Source organism: Hypanus sabinus, chromosome 8, assembly GCF_030144855.1.
Source record: "Hypanus sabinus isolate sHypSab1 chromosome 8, sHypSab1.hap1, whole genome shotgun sequence".
NCBI classification, from domain to species: domain Eukaryota; kingdom Metazoa; phylum Chordata; class Chondrichthyes; order Myliobatiformes; family Dasyatidae; genus Hypanus; species Hypanus sabinus.
Genome location: NC_082713.1, coordinates 16,903,891 through 16,928,113, shown reverse-complemented (window position 1 = coordinate 16,928,113; position 24,223 = coordinate 16,903,891). Strand labels below are relative to the sequence as shown.

Here is a 24,223-nt window from a genome sequence, read left to right as displayed (position 1 = left end):
CTTTTTAATTAACTTATTCATTGTACAATATTTTGGTTTATGCGCTATGTGTGACGTAGTTTGTGTGGGTTGGTCTGGAAGAATGTTGTTTGGTTGTGTTTATGATGACAATAAACTTAAGCATGAACACAGAATGTGGTGGGTGTGTGGAAGAGTGTGGTGGTCAAGGCAAACATATTAGGAACATTTAAGACTCTTAATAGGCATGTGGATAAAAAGAAAAACTGAAGGGTGATGTGGGAGGGAAGGGTTAGGTTGACCTTGGAGCAAGTTATAAGTCTGGTGCAAAATCATAAACTGACGGGCCTGTACTGTTCCTTATCAGCTCATGTCTGAATGTTGTCTGGGACTTGTCAATCCTGAAGGGTCTCGGTGCAAAATGGTAACGGTCAGTCCATGACCTCTACTGTCGCGATGAGGCCACACTCAGGTTGGAGGAGAAACACTTTATATTCCGTCTGGGTAGCCTCTAACCTGATAGTACGAACATTTATTTCTCGAACTTCTGGTAATTGCCTCCCCTCCTTCACCATTCCCATTTCCCCCTCCTACCTCTCCATCACCTCCATCTACTGTTCCTCTCCTTTTCCTTTCTTCCATGGTCTTCTACCCTCTGTCAGAACCACCTTTCTCCAGCCCTTTATCTGTTTCACCAAACAACTTCCCAGCTCCTCATATTTCCCCCTTCCCCTCTCCCCAGTTTCACCCATCACCTTGTGCTTCTTCACACAGCTTTAGACCATCCAGACAACACAAACACCTATGTTAGGATGTTGTTCATCAACTATAGCTCAGCATTTATTACCATCATTCCCAGTCCTGATTGAGAAGTTGCAGAACCTGGGCCTCTGTACCTCCCTCTGCAATTGGATCCTCGACTTCCTAACTGGAAGACCACAATCCGTGTGGATTGGTGATAACATATCCTCCTTGATCACTATCAACACTGGTGCACCTCAGGGGTGTGTGCTTAGCCCACTGCTCTATTCTCTATATACCCATGACTGTGTGGCTAGGCATAGCACAAATACCATCTATAAATTTGCTAATGATGCAATTATTGTTGGTAGAATTTCAGGTGGTGACGAGAGGGCGTACAGGAGTGAGATATGCCAACTAGTGGAGTGGTGTTGCAGCAACAACATGGTACTCAGTACCAGTAAGACGAAAGAGCTGATTGTGGACTTCAAGAAGGGTAAGATGAAGGAACACATACCAATCATCATAGAGGGATCAGAAGTGGAGAGAGTGAGCAGTTTCAAGTTCCTGGGTGTCAAAATCTCTGAGGATCTAACCTGGTCTCAACATATCAATGCAGTTATAAAGAAGGCAAGACAGCAGCTATACTTCATTAGTGGTCTGAAGAGATTTGGTATGTCAACTAATACAAATTCTATAGATGTACCATGGAGAACATTCTGACAGGCTGCATCACTGTCTGGTATGAAGGGGCTACTGCACAGGACCGAGGGAAGCTGCAAAGGTTGTAAATTTAGTCAACTGTATCTTGGGTACTAGCCTACAAAGTACCCAGGATATCTTCAAGGAGCGGTGTCTCAGAAAGGCAGCGTCCATTATTAAGGACCTCCAACACCCAGGGCATGCCCTTTTCTCACTGTTACCATCAGGTAGGGGGTACAGAACCTGAAGGCACACACTCAGCGATTCAGAAACAGCTTCTTCCCCTCTGCCATCCGATTCCAGGGGACACTGAACCCTTGGACCCTACTTCACTCTTTTAATATATAGTATTTTTGGTTTTTGCACAATTCTTAATCTACTCAATACACGTTTACTGTAATTTACATATTTTCTTCTATGTTATGTACTGCATTGCACTGCTGCTGCTAAGTTAACAAATTTCACACCACATGCCGGTGATAATAAACCTGATTCTGATCCACCTTCTTAGCCTGACTTCCTTCTCCAGTCCTGGTGAGGAGTCTCGGCCCGAAACGTCACTGTTCAGTCTTTTCTATAGAGACAGACTGCCTGACCCGTCGAGCAGTTTGTGCACCGCCCGTTCATTTCCACAGGTGCGCTCTGACTTGCTGAACTGCTCCAGATGTCCTCCATCCGCCGAGTTTACCTCAAACTGCCCGCCAGGTCCAGACCGGCGGAAGTGACGACACGGGAGGGGCTGGACCTCCGGTACGCACCTTGTTTGCCAGTTGCTCGCGGCGAGGAGGAAGTGCGTCACGACAACATGGTGCGGCCTGAGAGAACGGTGTTGAACGCGGCTCCGGGCGTCGCCGACTTCAGGGGGTGAGCGGCATCACCGGAGGAGCTGGGGGAGGGGGGGGGGGGTGAAGGCGAGAAGCTTTATTCGGGGGTTGCTGCGCTCCGCTTTCGGATTTAAAGCGAGTAAATGTCAGGTATTAAAGTACCGCGCGGTGACGTCGAGTTTTCAGGACGGTATGAGTGCTGTCATTCATCCAGTTCCAGCCAGTCAGAATTCAGGGATCCTGCACGTTGCGATCGGCGTGGTCGGTGTGGCACCGCCCCCGTGAGTCAGGTGCTTGTGACTTGTGCAGCCATGGCCGTTGTCATCCTCCTGATGCAGCTATCTTTCAGTCTTCAGGGCAGAGTGGTGTAGCTGCTGTGTTCACTGCACCTGCAGTGCTGGAGACCCTGGATCCAATCCTGACCCCCGACCCCGAGGAAAGGTCTTGGCCAGACTGTTCAATCTGCTCCGCAGATGCTGCTTGACCTGTTGAGTTCCTTCAGCCCAGCATCTTGTGCGTGTTCCTTGGGTTGTTACTGCGTAGTCTTGTTCACTCCTGCATTGCAAAAATGAGTAGATCAGTAGGTTACTCGGCCAGTCAATCCACCCCTCCCCCCCGTTGTGTGTAAGTGAGTGATAGAATTTAGGGGGAGTTGGAGTGAGGTGAATAAAATATTGGGTTTACTTGGGATGTGTGTAAGTGGATAGTTGATCATCATTTTGGGCAGTGGGACCTGTTGCCAGACCCTCTAGCTATGAATGTTTCTTCCTCATTTTTTATGGTCAGGGAACATTGGACAAGAGTTTTTGTTTTACTTATTTCACATTTTTGTTTCATTTTTAAATTCCTGAATGCATGAAAAATGCTGTAACTTGTGATTTCCAGTCAAGCAACATTTGGTTTGACCAAGGTCCTGTTTCTTATATTTAAAAAAAACATATTAGCCAAATAAACCCCATTATGAACTGCTCTGTTGAACAATTCATTGTCCAAACAAACATGACCTTCCTGTATGAGCTAGTGGTGAAATTCCTAAAGACTGGCAAGTTGAATTATTGAAATAGGCTATTGTTCTAATAAACCTAAAATAATTCTCGACATGGTGTTGTGCCACGGTAACATAGTGGTTAGTGCGACACTATTACAACAGCTTTGGAGTCCAATTCGGATGGGATGTCCTCTTCGGAAGTTTGTGTGTTTTCCCCTTGGGTTTCTCTGATATGGAGCTGAAGCAGGTTCTCATTAAGATCTAACGTGGTCACCAGTGTACCTTCACCAAAATACATTTCTTTATCCCAGGTAGTGAAGTAAAAGCCCAAAAATTTTTGTATCTCACCAATAATGCGCATGGACACAGGAATGGTTAAGTTGAAGGGTACCATGTAGGAAAGAAAGTCAATGAAAGTCTGAACAAATTGTTAATAGAACAGGTCAAACACAGAAGCAAACGTCGTTTTACTTTACACACAGAAGGGTGAAGTTTCCAGACAAAAACTTTATATCATGCATTGTCTTCTGTTTCTTCAAGAAAATTCAATTGTGGAAAATTAAAGTAATTTATGACAAAGACACTCATAATATCAGCCACTGTAGCATACTGGTTAATATTTCTCTGTTACAGCTTGGACCAGGGTTCAGAGTTCAACCCTGGCGTCCACTGTAAGGAGTTTGAAAGTCCTCCCTGTGGAATTTGTGGGTTTCCTCCGGGTGCTCAAGTTTCCTCCCACCATCCAAGGATGTACTGATAGTAGGTTAATTGATCATTGTAAATTGTCCTTTGGTTAAGCTCGGGTTAAATAGGTGGGTTGCTAGATTATTGGGCTAGAAGAGCTTGTTTCACGCTCTGTTTCAAAGTGAATAACTCTTATTGCTCCTTCTAAGCATTTAATGTTTCTTTCCAAGTTCCCGAGTTCCCCTTTATATTTCAGTAGAATGTTTAAATGCCAGTCAAAGTGACACTTCTACAGACATTTATTATAATGCATCTTGAAAATTTTCACCAAAACTTGTTTTTCTGTAAAGTGTCACTGCTATCTCTTGCTCCCAGGTGACATTTGATTGCAAGGTAGATTATTTACTAAAATTGATCTGAGAGATTTCAGATTACATTCTATATTCCTTCAATCTGTCAGGCTCTTGCTTTAACAATCCATCAGCTCATGTATTAAATTGTTTTATCTCATAATGCTAATTCTAAAAATCCCAACGACTCTGTCTTTGCTCTAATTTGAATATGAATTGCAGATTCTTAATATTTTTCACAAATGGTTTGGACAATCACAGTCAGATTTATTATCACTGACATGGAATTTGTGGCGGTTACACTGCAAGGGCAAAAATATATAAATTTTTAAAAGTATAACAAAAAAGGAATAATAAGGTCATTATCATGGATTCACAGATATGCCTAGACAATCTAACCTTTGGTTACTAAATCTTAACTTTCTGCTTTCTTGAACATTTGTTAATCTAAGATCCCAACAGTTCGAAACCTAACTTCAATTCACAAAAATTAAAAAGTATAAGTCTGTGGTAAATCAGATTTCTCTGACCGATAGGGTGCAAACCATAATGAGCAACCAGAGATCTGATCTTTTCAATTGGTTGGTACAAATGGCTTTTTTCATCACTATTATTTCTAGGGTCACCTTGTGGGTACTTCTAGCTAACTCTGCTTAAAACTGGTTCTGATGAGGTTTGTTACAAACAGATTTACTTGCTATGTGCAGATCTATTTACATTTTGTTGTGTCTTTTCAGAAATGACAGCTCATTGTTATCAGTACTGAAGACACTGCTGTTTTTCACGTTCCTAATGATTGCTTTACCAATTGGGTTGTACTTTGGAACAAAGTCTTATGTCTTTGAAGGTAACCTTTTTAACATGTTCCTTTTCTAGTTTAAGAATGATCCTTTCAATTGATTTGAAGTTAAACTTGATTTATATTGTAATTCATCTAATCTACTTCAAATTGTTATCTTGCCAAACAAAAGTGTCTGTCAGGTGGAGTCCTGAGTTGATGCTGGTGAACTGTTAGTTGTTTGAGTCAGGGGTGATTTTGTTACCAATCAAACGAAACAGTGTGGGTGATGGGTTCTACAAGTACAATATTATGTCATAAGTGGCAGCACAACAATTCATTATTTTTATAAACAAACTAAATCAGGGGTTCATATGTTTTTTTTATGCCATGGACCAATACCATTTAGCAAGGGGTCCCAGATTGGAACCCCTGAATTAGAAAGCCTTGTATTTCGGTTTGTAGGAATGATATTGTTTACAGTGTAATTATTAGCATTGGTTTAACTGAGTATGAATACAATGTGAGAAACAATAAAGGATAAAACATACATTTCAAAATGGTGAAGTAATGGCAGTACAAACTAAATTGGATTTCCTTGTTTATAAGTCTTAAAAATTCATGGATTGTCACTGTCATGGAAATTAAATACAAAGGCTTTCTGTTGGCTTTATATTTGATCAGAAGTACAGTAGTGTAGAGTTAGGCTATTTTTTAAACAATACCCAGACTGAACTACATTAAGATGAGGAGAGTATTTCTGACTGTCATCCCTCAAAAATAATATCTTGTTGGAGCGGAGAGTGGAATCGAGGGGTGCTGCATTATATGTTTACCAGATTGTTGCGTATTCTGCAAGCCTTAAGTATTGTTGGATATGATGTTTAAATCAAAGGTTCTTTTGAAAGTCAGCAACGAGGCATGAGAGTTGTTGCTTCACGATAGTTTTAAGGGTTGATAGAACAAAGGAAATAGGAACAGACATTGACAGGAGGTCTTAATACTTGAAGAGAGGATCTAAAGAGGGAGCCTAGCATAAAACAGAATCAGAATCAGAATTCTTTATTATCGCCAAGTATGAGGACATACAGGGAATTTGATGCCGGTTTCCCTGAGCTCTCTCTGTACAGACTTAAAAGCAAACAAAAACAACAGTGCAGCTACTTCAAAGTAAATTTATTATCAAAGTACATACAGTATTGTGCAGAAGTCTTAGGCACGTAGTAATAGCCAGGGTGCCCAAGACTTTTGCATAGTACTGTATTTGTCAGCAGAGACCGAGTTTGTAAATCTGGTGGGAGCAAAGTTTACTGGGAATGGCGAATACGGAGTGTGGGAAGGGTTCCAGCGATAAAGTGCTGAGGCAGAGGAGTGTAGGTACAGACACACCCAGCCCTGAGACACACCAGCCAATGTCATTTATTTCTAAACAATTGGTTTATTGATCATTACAGGTTGTCTCTTTGGTGCCTCCTGTTCCATCCACTCTCCCTTCCCCTTTTCCCAACCATGATTCCCCTCCCCGTGCCCTCTTCCCATTCTCAATCTACAATAGAGACCCATAACAGAATCAGGTTTATCGTCACTCACATGTCATGATTTTTTCCTCTGTGGCAGCAGTACAGTGCAGTACATAAAATTACGACAGTACAATTGAAAAGTCGAAGTTACCCTGGCTATATATATATGTACTGAAGAGCTTTGCACACTACTTTATATCACCATATACAACCTTGAGATTCACAAACAAGAAAAATCTGCAGATGCTAGAAATCCAAGCAACACACGCAAAATGCTGGAGGAACTCAGCAGGTGAGGCAGCATCTATGGAAAAGATTAAACAGTTGATATTTTGGGCCGAAATGCTTCATCAGTACTGGTGGAAAAAAATGCTGAAGTCAGAGTAAGAAGGTGTGTGGAGAGGAGGATGAAGTACAAGGTGGTAGGTGATGGGTGAAACCGGGAGAGGAGGAGGGCTGAAGTAAAGAGCTGGGAAGTTTATTGGTGAAAGAGATAAAGGGCAGGAGAAGGAGGAATCTGATAGGAGAGGACAGGCCGTGGAAGAAAGTGAAAGAGAGGAGCACCAGAGGGAGATGCTGGGCAGTTCAGGAGATAAGATGAGACACGGAATTTGGAATGGTGAAGTGGGGTCCAATTACTGGAAGTTTGCGAAATCAATGTTCGTGCCATCAGGTTGGCGGCTACATAGACAGAATGTCTGGTGTTGCTCCTCCAACCTGAGTGTGGCATCATCGCGACAGGCGGGGAGGCCATGGACTGACACGTCAGAATGGGAAATAGAATTAAAGTGGATGCCCACTGGGGGATCCTGTTTTTTCTGGCAGATAGAGTACAGGTGCTCAGTGAGGCGATCTTCACTTTCTTGGTCTTTATTGAAGCAAGCTGTAAACCTGTTTCATCGCTGTCACACTCACTTCAGTCACTAGAGGTCGCTGTAGAGACAGTCACGTCCATCCTGTGATTCTGGAGTTCAGATAGTGTTGCTGTTACCAGAGTCTATCTGATTTAGGCTGTAATTCTCCAGAGTTTAAAAGGTGGCACTGTATAGGGAGACTGTTCAATGTGAGTTGTTATTCCTCAGCACTTGCATCTCTTTACCAAGCAGCGTAGGCAAATTCTTGATCATATTGCAATCTTTCGAGTTTTGCCTTGTGCAATAAATAGTCACAGAGCACTAGAGCACAAAAATAGGTCCTTTGGCACATCTAATCCTTGCCTAGTCCAATCAACCTGCACCTGTACTGTAGTCCCCCATACCACTTCCTTCCATCTACCAAGAATATGAAAAAGAAATATATATTTCTGTCGCAGTATTAGTTCTCATTTTGAGGTACATTTTAATAGGCTGAATACCAAGTCATGTGTTTAAAGCCCTTAACAGTTATTACGACGACAATCCAAAAATAGTTAACTGCGATGTGTACTGAAACTACATGCATGCAAGTGTTGGCTATTTTGCACTTTGTTACACCAACCCTTCAGATTGCTGGCTTTCAATTTAACTGTGATTTAATAAGCAGCTTGGAATCTCTTTTTATGAAATGTCTTTTCTCTCCCATGCTAATCACTTGGTAAACACAGAAATGGGATCCACAAGGACATACACACCAGTGAGATAGAAATGAGTAACTACTCTGTCCTGGGCGTATTGGCTCACACTAATAGAAATGTTCAGATGTCCACAGTCATGCGTACAAGTGCAGAATTCCCAAAGTTGCTGGCAGATTAGTAGAAACAGTTTTGCTGTCATTACCTTACATGATATGGACAGTTAATCTTGTTCAACAGACAGTTTGCTGGAAGAACCTCGTGGGTCAAGTAGTATCTGTGGTAGGAAAGAAATTATCAGTATTTACCTTTGAAACTGTGCGTCAGAACCAAGGTTTCATCTAATTTTTTTATAGCTGCTTGGACCAACCATTGCTTTGAGCAGGAGATTTTTACATGTCTTGAAAACTGCGCATCAATTTAAATGTTTGCTTTGTAATACAGTATGCATATTACTGTATCAGTGTTGAGTGGGCCAGCAGTTATTAACAATGAGCTACCGTATCCATTCTGTGTATATTGTTACAATTTGTAAGTGTTGTAACTGACAATATAATTACATTGAATCTATGAAACATTTCAAAGTAAAGATTGTACCTTTAGAAAATTTATGGATTATATTAGGATAATTTCAAAATATTATTATACTATTTATGAAAGATAATTCCATCTGCGCGGCATTAAAGGTTATGTACATGGGGGCATTTCAGTTGCTGCACAGCCACGTATCCACGAAGCTTAAAGGGAACAGTGGTCAAAACTCTTAACTTAAAACAGCAAGGTTTCAACCAGTAACATTGACCGTTCCTTTCCTCCTACAGATCCTGCTGAATCAACTGTGTTTCTTCAATAGATTGCTTGTTCTCCAATTTCCAGCATGTATAGACACTTGGGTTACTGTTAATCTTATTTTTCTCCATCTTCTTTATAGTTATACACACCCTTATTAGTTCAACCCTAACTTTGGAATAAAAGAAGTACATACCAAAAACTTTAATTGTACACTTTTTTTTCTTCTCAGGTACACTTGGGATGTCAAATAGAGACAGCTACTTCTATGCTGCTATAGTTGCAGTTGTGGCTGTTCATATTGTGCTGGCCTTGTTTGTATACGTAGCATGGAATGAAGGCTCAAAGCAATGGCGGGATGGCAAACAGGATTAAGTGCGGCTTCATTTGGATCAAGCATGAGGCAGCTGGCGTTTAAACTAATTCTAGGGGACGGTCAAATTGAAGAGGCAGAGGAACAACTGAGAGGTGTATACCGGACACATTGGACTTTTTGTTTAGGATCGGAAGGATTGGTGCAAAGTAAAAGAAAAATGGAAGTTACAGTAGCTGAATTTGACTTTCAAATGCAATGTCTATCTGATCTATGTTCCCGATCTATGTGATTTCTTCACCGGTTGAGATTCAAGATATGCCCTTTAAATGTACACCATTTACACTTTCAGACAGTATAACCTAGAACTTGAAAGGTCACTCTGTTTACCTTTAACACACCACTTTAACACTGACCTATTTAAAATTGGAGTAAGGAATTGTCATTTGTTCAAAGAACCAAATATCAAAACACAAACCTTCCTGGTGCACTAGACATGAAATGGTGAATAATGAATATTCTTTCCAACTCATATCTACTTGTACCTACATTTGTTGTTGTGATGTAAGTTATCTTCTCAATCGTAGATTCAACGAAAGTAATAGTGTTACCAGCAATAAAACCGAAGATACATTTTAGCATATTGCTTAAAAGTTTTGTTAGAGTATATGAAAGTCTTCTCGGTGTTCCAGAATATCATTTATATATGAAATTGTTTTGGAATTGTAAAAATCCAAAAGGCTATTCAGACTTGCCTTTTTCACCCTAATCCTTGAAGGTGGCCAGTAGAAAGTGAAATGCTTCCAAATAATTTGTATTTTAGGGTGAGATCCTTCTCAAGGAGAACAGTTGTCTTTCAGCTGCAACAAACATTGAAACCAAGCTATGTTGTTTATATCGTGGCTCAAAAGGTGGGGATGGTGTGGTCTTGTGGAAAGGTTGCATCAGGGCTCTCATTGTACGAAGAGCAATAACCAGTGTGGCCCAGCAGTTTGAACATGTCTCCCAATTTTTCGAAGACCAGGACCAGAGCTAATTATTAATTTGTCTCTGTCTCCAGAATATTTGCATGAAACATGTTAAAAATGGGTTTTGAAAAGCTGGTCTAGCTATAAAGCTTTTCTCTCATTCTCACCTGTGAAGGACTGAACTTCCTTCAAAACTGATGAGTTTCTATTGTGAGACTCAAAGTCCAAATGAACAAACCTGAAGACTATGAACCGTGTCTTACAGCCAAGAACGTACATAATTGAGATGGACAATACTTTGAAATAGACCTGTGTATGGACTATATTGTAGTTTAAAACTTGCTCCTTTTGATATTGTGGAAAACCCTCAGCAAAAATTGAGAATAAAGAATTAGGCAGGAAAATTAACATTTGAGTTGTCAAGTTTAATCCTTGTCCATAATTAATGCTGTTCCACAAGGAGCTAGTGTTCTTATGTAACTACTATGAAGCAGTTAAAAGGTTTGAAACAAGTCTGTAATTTGTCTAAATAGAGTGTTTTACACGAGGAGAATTTAGCAAAAATATTTTGCACAGAGACTGATTGCTGTAGTTTTTGCTGATGTCTGGTATTGTTTTTAATTTACTTGCATCGGTAGAGAAATAATAAGTGAGAAATTCTAATTTGCTTTAACTTTCCCATTTCTGTCCCTTCCCTCAGAAGGCGGAATAATCTTGGTTGCCTAATGATGGAATTTGTTTTGTGAAACATGGAAAAATGAAAATGTTTTTTATAATCTATGTTACAAAATCTGATTATAATGTGAGAAGTATTTACAATTGTACTTCCCTCATATGTCTGAAATTAAATGTATACTTTAATACTGTATAATTGGTCACAATTCATGGCTAATTTGTTCAAATTACTTCTGGTTATTTTGTTACATTCACTTTAATAGCTGAACCTTGGGACATGAAACTATGAATGCTGGAATTTGGAGCAAAATGCTGAATGAATTCATCGTGTCAGCCAACATCTATGGAGTGAAATGGACAGTCAAGATCAAGATCCTTTATCTGGACTAAGATGGAGGGATGAAGCCATATTTGGCAAGTAATATTTGAGCAAGAGTGCTAGCCAGATGAAGGAAGGAAGAATGGAATTAATGATAAGGACTGGGATCTGAGAGGTCCAGGCAACAAAGGGCTGCAGCTAATGGAATCTTACAGGAAGAGAAGAAATAGTCTGAAAACAAAAGGGAGGTAGGGGGTGATATAGCAGCTTACCCATGGAAGTGTCCAGAAGCAGCATATGAGAGTATTTTATCTAAGGAAGAATGTTAATCATTGTTGCAGGTGTAAATTTACAGTGAAAACTGAAAGCCAGTACTGTGTCAAACAGCATCTGTGGAGGCAAAGGGGTGATTGACTATTCAGGTTTTGTCCTTCATCAGCCCTTACCTGAATGCTGGTACCTCAACCTCTAATTTTATCTCATTTCTGCAGTCACTGCCTTGTTGTAAAGGTAAGTAACAAATTTAAACATGGCTGAAAGTAGGTCAGTGTGTAATTTTCCGGAATGTGTGTCTTCCATTTTCTGTCGTTGACGTATAGAAATGTTGAAAAATGGTTTGAGGAAAAAAGGATGAAACTCTAAAGAATTGGTCATCTAAAATAAAACTAGAAACTTAGCAGGTCAATGTGCATTTGTGAAAATGGAAATTTCATTTTTCAGTTTGAAGACCCTGCAATAGAAATGGGAAATAATGAATTTTAACCTGCAGAAAGGATTGGAGGGATGGATTGTACAAAGAATATCCAACAGAGTAACCCCACCTTCCTTAATATATCCACCCTCCTTTTCCAGTCAGATTCTATTAGCCCTTTGTAGCCAAGCGTAGCCATTACTAATAAGTTGATAATGAAGCTACATCATTGATTAATGAGAGTTAACATCAAATAAATGTAATGCTGTAAAATCAGAGCTAAAGGAATTACTGAGTAAGCTAGGTGGCATTTGTGGAGACAGCTGGGCTACCCAATTCAAGATAAATTGTTGAATTTGGTACTGGTTTATTATTGCCACATGTATCAAGAAAGAATGAAAAGTTTGTCTTGCATACCAATCAAATCATGCCGTGCATTGAGTTAGAACACTTACTACTACAAAGAAGGTTCAGTGCAGGCTGATGATAAGACATATGCTTATAGTGTGGTAGATTGTGAAGCCAAGAGTCCATCTTAAACGAGAGTATAATTTTATCGTTGAAGGATCTAATGAGAATGGGATAGAAGCTGTCCTTGAGCCTGGTTGTGCTCTTAGGCTTTTGTGTCTTCTGTCTAATGGGAGAGGGGAGAAGACAGAACGTCCAGGGTCAGTCAAGTCTTTGCTTTACTGAGCCTGTGAGAAACATAGGCAAGAGGCTAATTTCTATGATGTATTGAGCTGTGTCCACAACTGCAGTCTCTTATGATCATGTGTAGAATGTTGCCATAACAAGTTGTTATGCATCCAGACAGAATGCTTTCTATGGTACATTGCTAAAAGTTGGTAAAGGTTGAAGCGGACATGCCAAATTTCTTCAGCCTCCTAAGAAAAATCATTGGTGCCTTTTCTTGGCTGTGACATCAATGTGACTGGACCGGGTCCTACTATTGGTGATGATCAAACTTGCAAACCTGAAAAACTCGGCCTCAACACCACTGATGTAGACAGGAGCATGTGCACTGTCCCTCCCCCCCCCTTCCTGAAATCATTGACCAGCTCTTCTGTTGATGTTGAGAAGAGATAGCCCAGAAGGCTGCAGTGTACTCAGATGGAATATGAGGATAGCACAATATTATGAACCAAAAGGTCAGTACTGTGCTAGAATCTTATGTTCTCACATTGGGAAACAGAGACAGATGGTCTAGTGTTGGTGTTGAATGGAGAATTAGAATGCAAGGCAACATGAAGCTCAGGGCCACTCCTGTACACTGAACAAAGGTTCCCTGTAATATGGTCACCCCTTCTACATTTGTTTTTCCCATGGAAAGAGACAACATTGTGAATATCAAAAACACTACACTAGACTGGAAAAAGTGTAAGTGGATTGTTCACCTAAAAAGAACTTTTTGGGTCCTTGGATGTTAGGGAGGGCAAAGGAAAGGGGGCAAGTGTTACATCTCATGCAAATGCATGAGAAACTGACTTGAGAAGGGGAATAGTTTGTGGAGTTAGAAGAGTAGAGCAGGGAGTCACAAAGTCAATGGGGAGGGCACAGAAAGATGTGTCCTATGATGGAATCTCATTGAAGGTGCAAATTAGAAAGTTGAAACATGGAGGCTGGTAGGGTTGAAAGTGAGAACTAGGGGAGATGAGGAAAACAGTTGAGATGCAGTCAATGACTCTTTATCTATGGTAAAGGGGAAGATAAGTTTCAGAACGTAACTTCAAAGGCAAAATGTTACATAAGATAGTTTTGACTGGCCAGGGAGGTCTAAGATGGTACATCATTTAATGAACAGTTCCATTCTTCCTACATTTCCACTACTAATTGCTTACAGACTGAATCAATGTTCAGTGGCCACTTTGTTGGGTACCCCCTGCACTAAAAAAGTAGATGTGTTGTCTTCTGCTGCCATGGCTCATTCCCTTCAAACTTCGAGGTGGTGTGTATTCAGAGATGCTCTTCTGCACACCACTGTTGTAACGTGTGGTTATTTCAGTTGCTGCTACCTTCCTGTCAGTTTGAATCAGTCTGGCTATTCTCTGCACTCCCATTAAGAAGATTTTTTGTTTCTTGCACCATTCACTGTACACTTTAAAGACTGGTATACATGAAAATCCCAGGAGGTAAGCAGTTTCTGAGATAAACAAGCTACCTTGTCTGGCACCAACAATCATTCCATGATCAAATTCATTTAGATCACATTCCTTCCCCATTCTGATGTTTGTTCTGAACAATAACTGAACCTCCTGACCAAGCCTACATGTTTTTATGCATTAAGTTGCTACCACATAATTGGCTGAGTAGATATTTGCATTTAACAAACCGGTGTACCTAATAAAGTTGCCATTGATTTTATATTTCTGTGATCCAGAGTTAGTGAATAATAAGCAAAATGCTGATTAAAGCCTATTCACTTCCTTGGAGATTAGGGAGTTTGAATTATCTTTTTGATCTGACATTAAATTGAAGAACTGTTGGGCTTTCTCTGGACATGGATGATCCTTTATCAGTAATTCACTTGAATCAGTAAAGTTGCCCTCAGTTTATCAGTCCAAGGAGTAATTGCATCAGTGAAAATAATACCTTATAACTTTGTAAAGGGATGTGGACCATCTTGCATCAACTGACCTGAGCCCAAGGCAGCCTCTGTCACTGATTATTGCACACACGTCACTGATATTAATCAACTCAGCCATCTTCTTCCCTGGGGAGAAGGCATTGAATTGGTACCTATAAAGCATCTTCAGACAAGTTTCTACTAAGATGTCATTTACGTCAACTGAGAGCTTTGGCTTGATAATGGCCAAGTTTAAAGCCTGCCAGTTCTGATCACAGCCTTTTTGACTAGATAGGATTAAAGTTGTCTTTCAAGTACCAAACCATTTTTCAAAACCTATCACTGGATAAGTTTAATCCTTCAATTTCCGCCTGAAAGCAAAACATCCTCCTCTGCTTATTTTCACCGGAGATGAGATTTAAGAGATCAGGAGGAAGGGCTCAACATGAAGATAAGATCATGATGAACCATCATGCATCCCCATGTCTCCTGATGATCCTTTGGTCTCAGTATCTAAAGATGACATGCGGGCTGCCTTCAAGAGAGTGAATCGGAGGAAAGCATCCGGTCCGGATGGAGCATCTGGCTGAGTACTGAAGGCCTGTGCTGACCATCTGGCTGGTTTATTCACAGATATCACCAGATATGGTCTTACGGACATTTCAGGACAAGACCCTTCACCAGGACTAGAAAGAAAGAGGGAAAAAGTGAGAATAAGAAGGTGAGGAGAGGAGAAGGAGTCCAAATTCAGAGGGTGATAGGTGAGAACAAAAGATTTTGCAGATGTTAGGAAGTTAAACTGTTTTAAGATAAAAGGAAGATAAAATGTTTTAAATTAGGGCAGGTAAGGTGTTTATACCAGGTTAATAATGTCGGATGTGTAAATTTGTTTTGGCTAGCTTTAGGGTTCAAAATGACTCGAATTGCACGGGTATCTCCTCGGTGTAAGGGAGGTGCTTTACTACTTTAGCTACATTTTGGTTGATCCAAGTGCACTTTCCAGTACACTTACCATGTTACGACTTGCCTCCTCTTGTTTAAAAGTCTTTTTATGAAATTTACGGTGATTTCTCGAGGAGAGTGACGGGCGGTGTGTGCGCGCTCCAGAGCCGGTTTCAGTATAATGTTCTAAAATTTAGGAAGTATGTTAGGAAGTTAAACTGGGGAAAGACATAAGAGCATAAGACGTAGCAGCAGAATTAGGCCATTCAGCCCATTGAATCTGCTCACTTATTCCATCATGGCTGCCCCATTCTTCTGCCTTCTCCCCATAACCTTTGACACCCTTACTAATCAAGAATGTATCAATCTCTGCTTTAAATATACCCAATGACTTAGCCCTAATACCCATCTGTGACACTGAATTCACTATGCTCTGGCTGAAGAAATTCTTCCTCATCACTATTCAAAAGGGATGTACTTCTATTCTGAGTCTGTGCCCTCTGGTCCTAGACTCCCCCTAAAGGAAACATCCTCTCCACATCCGTTCTGTCTAGGCCTTTCAAAATTTGTTAGGTTTCAATGAGATCCCCTTCATTCCTCTAATCACAAGTGAGTACAGGCCCAGAACCATCAAACGCTCCTCAAATATTAACCCTTTCATTCCTGGAATAAATCTCATGAGCCTCCTCTGAATCATAAAATACATAATATCAGGCTCCAGGGGTGTGTTGCAGAACAGAGGTGCAAGTAAATAGTTCCCTGAGACTGGCAGCATGTTTAGACAAGGCAGTTCAAATGGTGTATGTCATGTTTGCTTTGATCAGTTGGGACAATACCATGGACTTCAACTACTGCACAGAGTCTTGCCATCTTCAGAAGTTTTCTGATGACTCTGCCATAGTTGGATGCATCAGCAAGGGAGATGAGGCGGAGTACAGGGCTACTGTGGGAAACTTTGTCACATGGTGTGAGCAGAATCATCTGTAGCTTAATGTGAAAAAGACTAAGGAGCTGGTGGTGGACCTGAGGAGGGATAAGGCACCGGTGACCCCTATTCCCATCCAAGGGGTCAGTGTGGACATGGTGGAGGATTACAAATACCTGGGGATACAAATTGACAATAAACTGGAGTGGTCAAAGAACACTGAGGCTGTCTACAAGAAGGGTCAGAGCCGTCTCTATTTCCTGAGGAGACTGAGGTCCTTTAACATCAGCTGGATGATGCTGAGGATGTTCTATGAGTCTGTGGTGGCCAGTGCTATCATGTTTGCTATTGTGTGCTGGGGCAGCAGGCTGAGGGTAGCAGACACCAACAGAATCAACAAACTCATTCATGTTGTGGGGTTGGAACTGGACTCTCTGACGGTGGTGTCTGAAAAGAGGAGGCTGTCCAGGTTGCATGCCATCTTGTACAATGTCTCCCATCCATTCCATGATGTACTGGTTAGGCACAGGAGTACATTTAGCCAGAGACTTATTCGGCCGAGATGTAACACTGAACATCGTAGGAAGTCATTCAAACTTCACAACTCCTCCCTCAGAGTGTCAGACACCCTGAGCCAATAGGTTGGTCCTGGACTTATTTCCACTTGGAATAATTTACTTATTATTATTTAATTATTTATGGTTTTATATTGCTATATTTCTACACTATTCTTGGTTGGTGCGACTGTAACGAAACCCAATTTCCCTTGGGATCAATAAACTATGTCTGTCTGTCTGCCTGTCTTACTCGATTAGCTTTTTTAAAAAAAAATCACACGTAACATCTACTATGGGAGGGGTTCCTACTGCATAAGAGTGAAATATGCTGCAGAAACTTGTAAAATTAGTCAGTTCTGGCATGGGTGCCAGACTCTGTAGTATCCAAGACATCTTTAAGAAGTGGTGCCTTAGAAGGGGATGTCCATCGTTAAGGATCCCCACCACCTTTTAGCTTAACAAATTTCGTGACATATGCCGGTGATATTAAATCTGATTCTGATTCTGAAATGCGTCATTTGCATCAATAACCGATGCGCTGGGGTTGGCCCAGCAATGTTGCCAGTTTCTGGCATCAACAAAGCATACCCACAACTTACTGAAGTTTACCCATATGACTTTGGAAAGTGTAAGGAAACCTCCACGGTCACAGGGAGAATGGACAAACTCCTTATGGACAGCAGTGGGAGTTGAACACTGGTCAGAAATCGCTGGTGATGTAAAGCATTACACTAAACACTATACTACCATGCTGCTCTAAGATGGGAGTATGCCAGAGAGGGTGCAGAACAGATTCACAAAGATGTTGCTGAGCTATTTGAGTTATAAGCAGAGAACAGGTAGGCTGGGGCTGTTTTTCATGGAGTGAAGGAGGCTGATAGATGACTTTATACAGTGGTCTATTTAAATCAGGTGCATTGCCACTGTCCTTTTCCCAGAGCAGGTGAGTCTACAATTAGAATGTATAGGTTAAGGTGAGAGGGGAAAGATTTCAAATGGAACTGAGGAGCAAATTTTTCTACGCAGAGGGTGGTGGGTGTATAGAACAAATTGTCAAAGGTGATAGGAAAGGTACAATAATAATGTTTAAAAGAAGTTTGGACACATACATGGATTGGAAAGGTTTGGAGGGAGATGAGCCAAATGCAGGCAAATGGGATCAGCTCTTGGTAGGAATGGATGAGTTGGGCCGAAAGGGCCTGTTGCTTAGCAGGAAAACTAAATTACCCAATGATCACCACCAGATGGCGCTCGAGACAAACATTGTCCTTTTATGCCTACAGCCCACGTTATCTGAATGGACCCAGTTTGCTGTTACAAAATCGGTTTCACTAATTCTTTAAATTAGGTTTCTGACTTATTTGTAGAAAATCTCAATGAAATTAAATCTTCCTTGTTATTCAGGTAGTTTACCTTGCTATCTGGTGAACTGAAATATACTGTCAACATCAGACGAAACTTGTTGGTTTTAAATAAGATACAAAGACCACATTCAGTAGTGAAACTCAGTACTAGGTCTGAACATAACACAATAAGGCCCTTTGGCCCATGATGTTATGCAATCTAATATACACTCAGCAGCCACTGTATTAGTACCTAATAAAGTCAGCATAAACTGAATGTACATTCGTGGTCTTCTTCTGCAAGGGAACCCACGTAGTCATGGGGAGAATGTACAAACTCCATACAGACGGTGCCAGAATTGAACTCTGAACTCAAATACGCCCCTGTAATAGTGTTGCTGTTGGAGTGAAGGTAATTTCCATTGTACCATATGTACAAGGCAAAATTATGTTACAATCTAATGTAACTCAAGTTGAATCTTCACCCAAAGCAATTCCTTCCCTTTGTCACAAATGAATATTCATCATCTTGAATGTGTAGTGAAAATATTCCCATTGTATCATATGTACAATGCAAAACGTTGTCCCTTTTTTATTTAACATTAAGGATTAGCTTTACTTGTCACATAAAACATAAAAACATACTTGAAACATAAAAACATCCAGTGAAATGCATTGTCTGCGTCAAATCAAATCAGTGAGGATTATGCTGGGCAGCGTGCGAACGTCAGCATGTCTCCAGCGGCAACATTGCATGCTGATAACTCTCTCACCCTAATGGTACGTTCTTCTAATGTGGTCACGGGGAGAAAGTACAGAGAGCGGTGGGATTTGAACCCTGATCTGTGATTACAGGTGTTGCAATAGTGTTACCCTAACCACTACACTAACGTGTCACCCCATAGTGCTGTTTGAATGTTTACAGTCTAATGTTTCCTAATGCAGGGTCTTGACCCCAAACATTGACAATTCCTTCCCTATCTCGGGTAGTGTTGAGGAAACGGGGAGTCTCAGAAGGACTTAGAGAAATTGAGAGAAAAGGCAAAGCAAGTGGCAGATGGAATATAGTGTTGGGAAGCATAATGATCATGCACTTTGGCAGATGGAATAAACATGGAGAAATTCAAAAGCAGAGGTGCAAAGAGACATGGGAGTCCTCATGTAGGATTCCCTAAAGGTTAACTTGCAGGTTAAGTCAGTGGTAAGGAAGACAAGTGCAACGTTAGTATTTATTTCGAGAGGACTAGAATATGAAAACAAGGGTGTAATGCTGAGGCTTTTTAAAGCATTGATTAGAACACACTCAGAGTATTGTGAGCAGTTTTGGGCCCCTTATCTAAGAAACGATGTACTGCATAGGAGAGAGTCCTGAGGAGATTCACAAGAACGATTCTAGGAATGAAACAATTGATGTATAAAAAGTGTTTGAGGCTCCAGGCCTGCACTCATTGGTGTTTAGAAGAATGAGGGGAGATTTCAATAAACCTATCAAATATTGCAAGGGCTAGATAGAGTGGCTGTGGAGAGGATGCTTTCTATAGTGGGTGAGTCTAGGACCAGAGGGCACAAATTCAGAATAGGGTAGGATTAATTCTTCCTCCAAGCCAAGAGTTAATTACTGAGTGTTGAATGGGGACACTCACAGTTACTTGGGTCCTCCATCTCCCCAGCCAATCTCCAAGGCTCTTAATAGTGAGTGAGGAACTAGGAGCATGCACTCAACACCGGAGAGCATTCTGTTTCCATGGAAACTCCCTTGCAAGGTTCACTGTCAGATTTCAGCAGTGCAGCATGGTTAAAAATTTACAAAACATCATTTTTTTTATTTTGATGATTATTTGTTGAATACTGTTTAATAATAATCAAGGGAAATTATGTGGAGGTAGTTTGGAATTTTCTGCCAGTACCCTTCCATGATGGGAAGTAGTGGAAAAGTCTCTATGGATTTCTTTCAGCATGAAGGTGAGTATCCGCATATGTACATTACAATAAATTGATAAGAGTATTACGAAGAACATGCCATACTGTATTTTGCTTTTGTGATTGACAGCTTTAGAATGAGCGTGATAGATCTGGTCCATTGTCAATATCCTGTGCACATAAAGTAAACACAAGTGATTCTGCAGATGCCGGAAATCCATAGTAACACACATAAAATGCTGGAAGAACTCAGCAAGTCAGATAGCAAATATGGAGGGGAATAAAGAGTCGACATTTTGGGTTGAGACCCTTCATCAGAACTGGAAAGGAAGAGAGCAGCCAGGATATGAAGGTGAGATGAGGGGAAAGAGTACAAACTGCCAGATGATATGTGAGATCAGGTGAGGGGGAAGATGGTGAATTGAGAAGGTGGGAGATGATATGTGGGAAAAGTGAAAGGCCAAAGTAGAAAGAACATGATAGGAGAGGAGAATGGACCATGGTAAAGGGGGAAGAAGGAGGGACAAGACCGATGAAAGGTCTTGGCCTAAAATATAAGCTCTTTATTTTGCTCCATAGATGCTGCCTGATCTGCTGAACTCCTCCCACATTTTGTGAACATACTTACCTAAGGTTAGTCTAATTTTTGCCTTTGCTCTCTTTTGAGAAAATCATTTAAATCAGTTTAAAGGAGCAAATATGACAATTTGCATCAGAGGTTCTAGAATAAGGTTTGGATATAAACAGCGTAGATATCTCTTGGAATTATACAATTGGTAGGGAAAAGCAAAGAGAGAGTTCCTATTGACTGGACAGGGTTTTATGCACGTCATAGTGGTGATGGGGCAGTTTCCCACTGGCACCTTTCAGAGTCTTGTTCCTGTCATGTCAATGCTCTCCTTTATTCAGTCCCTTGTCACTTGGCACACCATTGCACCTTAAAGTTCAAAGTAAATTTATTATCAAAGTACGTATATGTCACCATATACGTCTCTGAGATTCATGTTCTTACAGGCATTCACAGTAGGACAAAGAAGTACAATAGAATCAATGAAAACCCACATACAAAGACTGATCGCCAATGTGAAAAATGAGAATAATAGTGCAAATACAAAAAGGTAAATAAATAAAGCAGAGACTGAGTTGTCGATTTTTTGGAAGTGAGTCCATAGGTTGTGGAATTAGTTCAACATTGAGGTGAGTGAAGTTATCCACTCTGGTTCAAGAGCCTGATGGTTGAGGAGCAAAAACTGTTCCCGAACATGGTGGTGTGGGATCTGAGGCTCCTGTACATCCTGCCTGATGACAACAGTGAGAGGTGACCTTGGTGATAGATGCTGCTTTCTTATGACAGTGCTCCTTATAAATGTTCTCAGTTGTTGAGAGGGCTTTTCTTATGATGGACTGGGCTGTTTCCATCACTTTTTGTAGTCTTTTCTGTTCTTGGCCATTGGTGTTTCCATACCAGACCATGACGCATCAAGTCTCTGTGCATCTATAGAAGCTGTCTTGGCTGTTAGGGTACATGTTTTACTCTAGCATTAGCAAGATTTCACCATAACTTGAATCAACCAATTCACTTATCTTGCAACCGGACAGAAATGAAGTGGTTACAAATGCATGGTGAACTCTAGTTTTCACCTGACACTGTTTTCACATTTACTTCCTGTCATGTCTTAAATTAAACTTCTTAACATGCCCCTCTGTCAGGCCTGTGCATGTGGCACCTCCCAGTCTCCACCCAGCTAATAGGAGTCACCTTCCAGTTGTTTCAAACTCTTCACCTGCAGCCTTTTTAAACCCAACTCTCATCCACAGTCCTTATTCACCCTTCAATCCAGCCAGCCTCAACCAGTTGCTGCTAGCCTTCAGTCACCTTGTTGCCTCTTGTGTTTAGTACTCTCTTGTTTATTGGCTCCTCGTGGCTTGTTAGTTTGCAGGCCAATATTAAAGCTATCATCACTAACTTGTCTCTGCTGCTCTGATTTTGGGTCAAAGCTCCTCTACATTCCCTGACACCCTCCCCACCTTTCTTCCCCCCTTTTGCACCTCTCACCACCAAGGAATGAATGCTGTTGAAGAGCAGTCACAAAATACAGATCGGTTGTTGAAGATGAAAGTGCTGGAACTACTCAGCAGGTCAGGCAGAGTCTGAAGGGACAGAACAGGAGTTACTGTTTCAAGTTCATGACTTTGCATTAGAGCTTAGTTAACTCATTCTCTGGTAAATAAACTGCTACAGTTATGCAACAGTTCAAACTCTAAGTCCAACATTTATATGCATGAGTCTGCATTGTGCTCATGAGTCTTGTATTTCATAAGAGTGCTAATGTATTCATGTTTGCGTTTACGTGCTACTACATCAGCTACTCTGAGGCCTTGCACCAAACTAGCTCACCCAGTGTTGATATGTTGTCCATGGGATACTCAAAGCGAATGGTGTAACATTCTTGATTAGTAAGGGTGTCTAAGGTTGCAGAGAGAATGCAGGAGAATGGGATTGAGGGATAATAAATTAGCTGTGAAGGAATGGCAGAACAGACTTTATGGGCCAAAAGGCCTAATTCTGCTCCTATGTCTTATGGTTTTATGGTCTTATGGCTGCCAAGCCAATGCTACCCTCAGATTAGAAGAACAGCACCTCCATTATTTTTCCTTAGTAGTATCCTTCCTGATGACATGAACGTTGATCTCTCCAATCAGTACCTACTCCCCTCTGACCATATGTTTTCTCACAACCCATTGGACCTCCTCATTCCATCTCCTTTCTCTCAATATCAAAGTAAATTTATTAACAATATACATATATGCCACCATATATTTCCTTGAGATTCATTTTCTTGCAGATATTTACAGAAAAATAAATAAGTTCAATCAAATTTATGGACATTATTCATAAACAAAGAATGACAAACAATTATTGTGCTTAAGAAGTGAACGTAAATAAATCAACAAACTAAGAACATGACTTGAAGAGTCCTTGAATGAGTTTGCCTGTTGTGGCATCAGTTAAGCTATCATCCATCACCCACACATTCCTCTCACTAGCTCCCCTCTTCTTCCCCTTCCCTCCTATCAGTTTCCATCCTCTTCAACACATTGTCACTTCCACCTATCACTTCCCAGCTTCTTTCATTTTTCACACTCTCCCCCTTTCACCTGCCTATCACACCAACCCTCTCACCTAGATCCATCTATCACCTGCCAATTCTTGCTTCACCCCTTCCCACCTACACAGCTGACCCAAAACGTTGAATGTCCATTTCCCTCCATAGTTGCTGCTTGGCCTGCTGAGTTCCTCCATCTACTTTTTGTTGAGTTACACACAAAGGAGGGGATGGCTGGTAGAAGTAAAAGGCTGAAGAAGAAGAATGAATCTAATATATCCACGTGGTTGAAGAGTAGAGAGCAGCAGAGATCACAAAGGGGGAACAGGGAGAGAGGGTCTCACAGAACTCCTGTTGAATAGAAGATTTAAATTTCTTCAGGGAAGGCATACCTCGAAGAGACTACACAGTGGATCAGCAAATCATAGATGTTAGATATCCAGAGTAATACAAAATGCTGGAGGAACTCAACAGGTCAGGCAGCATCTATGGAGGGGAATAAACAGATAATGTATTCGGCTAAGGCCCTTTATTGTGACTGGAAAGGACGGGGAGTGGGGGAAGCTGGGGAAGCAGAAGGTGTACAAGCTAGCAGAGGATAGGTGAGACCAGCAAGACTCCTTGATCAGCACAGAGATGTTGGGCTATCTGCTTTATAACTATGATTCCATGTAACATTTAGAGAAGTCTGCATATCTACATAGATGGGAAGGGTGTGGAGGGCTACGGTCCAGGAGTAGGTTGATGGGACTACTAATAGTTTGGCACACACTAGATGGGTCAATTGGCCTGTTCCTGTGCTGTAGTGTTAACCATATAACAATTACAGCACGGAAACAGGCCATCTTGGTCCTTCTAGTCAATGCCGAACGCTTACTCTCACCTAGTCCCACTGGCCCGCACTCAGCCCATAACCCTACATTCCTTTCCTGTCCATATACCTATCCAATTTTTTTAAAATGACAAAATCGAACCTGCCTCTACCACTTCTACTGGAAGCTCGTTCCACACAGCTAC

The 24,223-nt window shown here is 41.0% G+C and overlaps 1 protein-coding gene across 1 annotated transcript; it reads left to right on the top strand.

Moving 5' to 3' along the window:
* Nucleotides 1-2,050: 2,050 nt before the first annotated feature.
* Nucleotides 2,051-11,035, top strand: vma21 (vacuolar ATPase assembly factor VMA21). Its single transcript, XM_059976730.1, has 3 exons — nt 2,051-2,265; nt 4,985-5,094; nt 9,116-11,035. Exons 1-3 carry the CDS (start codon nt 2,066-2,068, stop codon nt 9,256-9,258), a joined length of 453 nt encoding a protein of 150 aa, XP_059832713.1. The 5' UTR covers nt 2,051-2,065; the 3' UTR covers nt 9,259-11,035.
* Nucleotides 11,036-24,223: the final 13,188 nt, after the last annotated feature.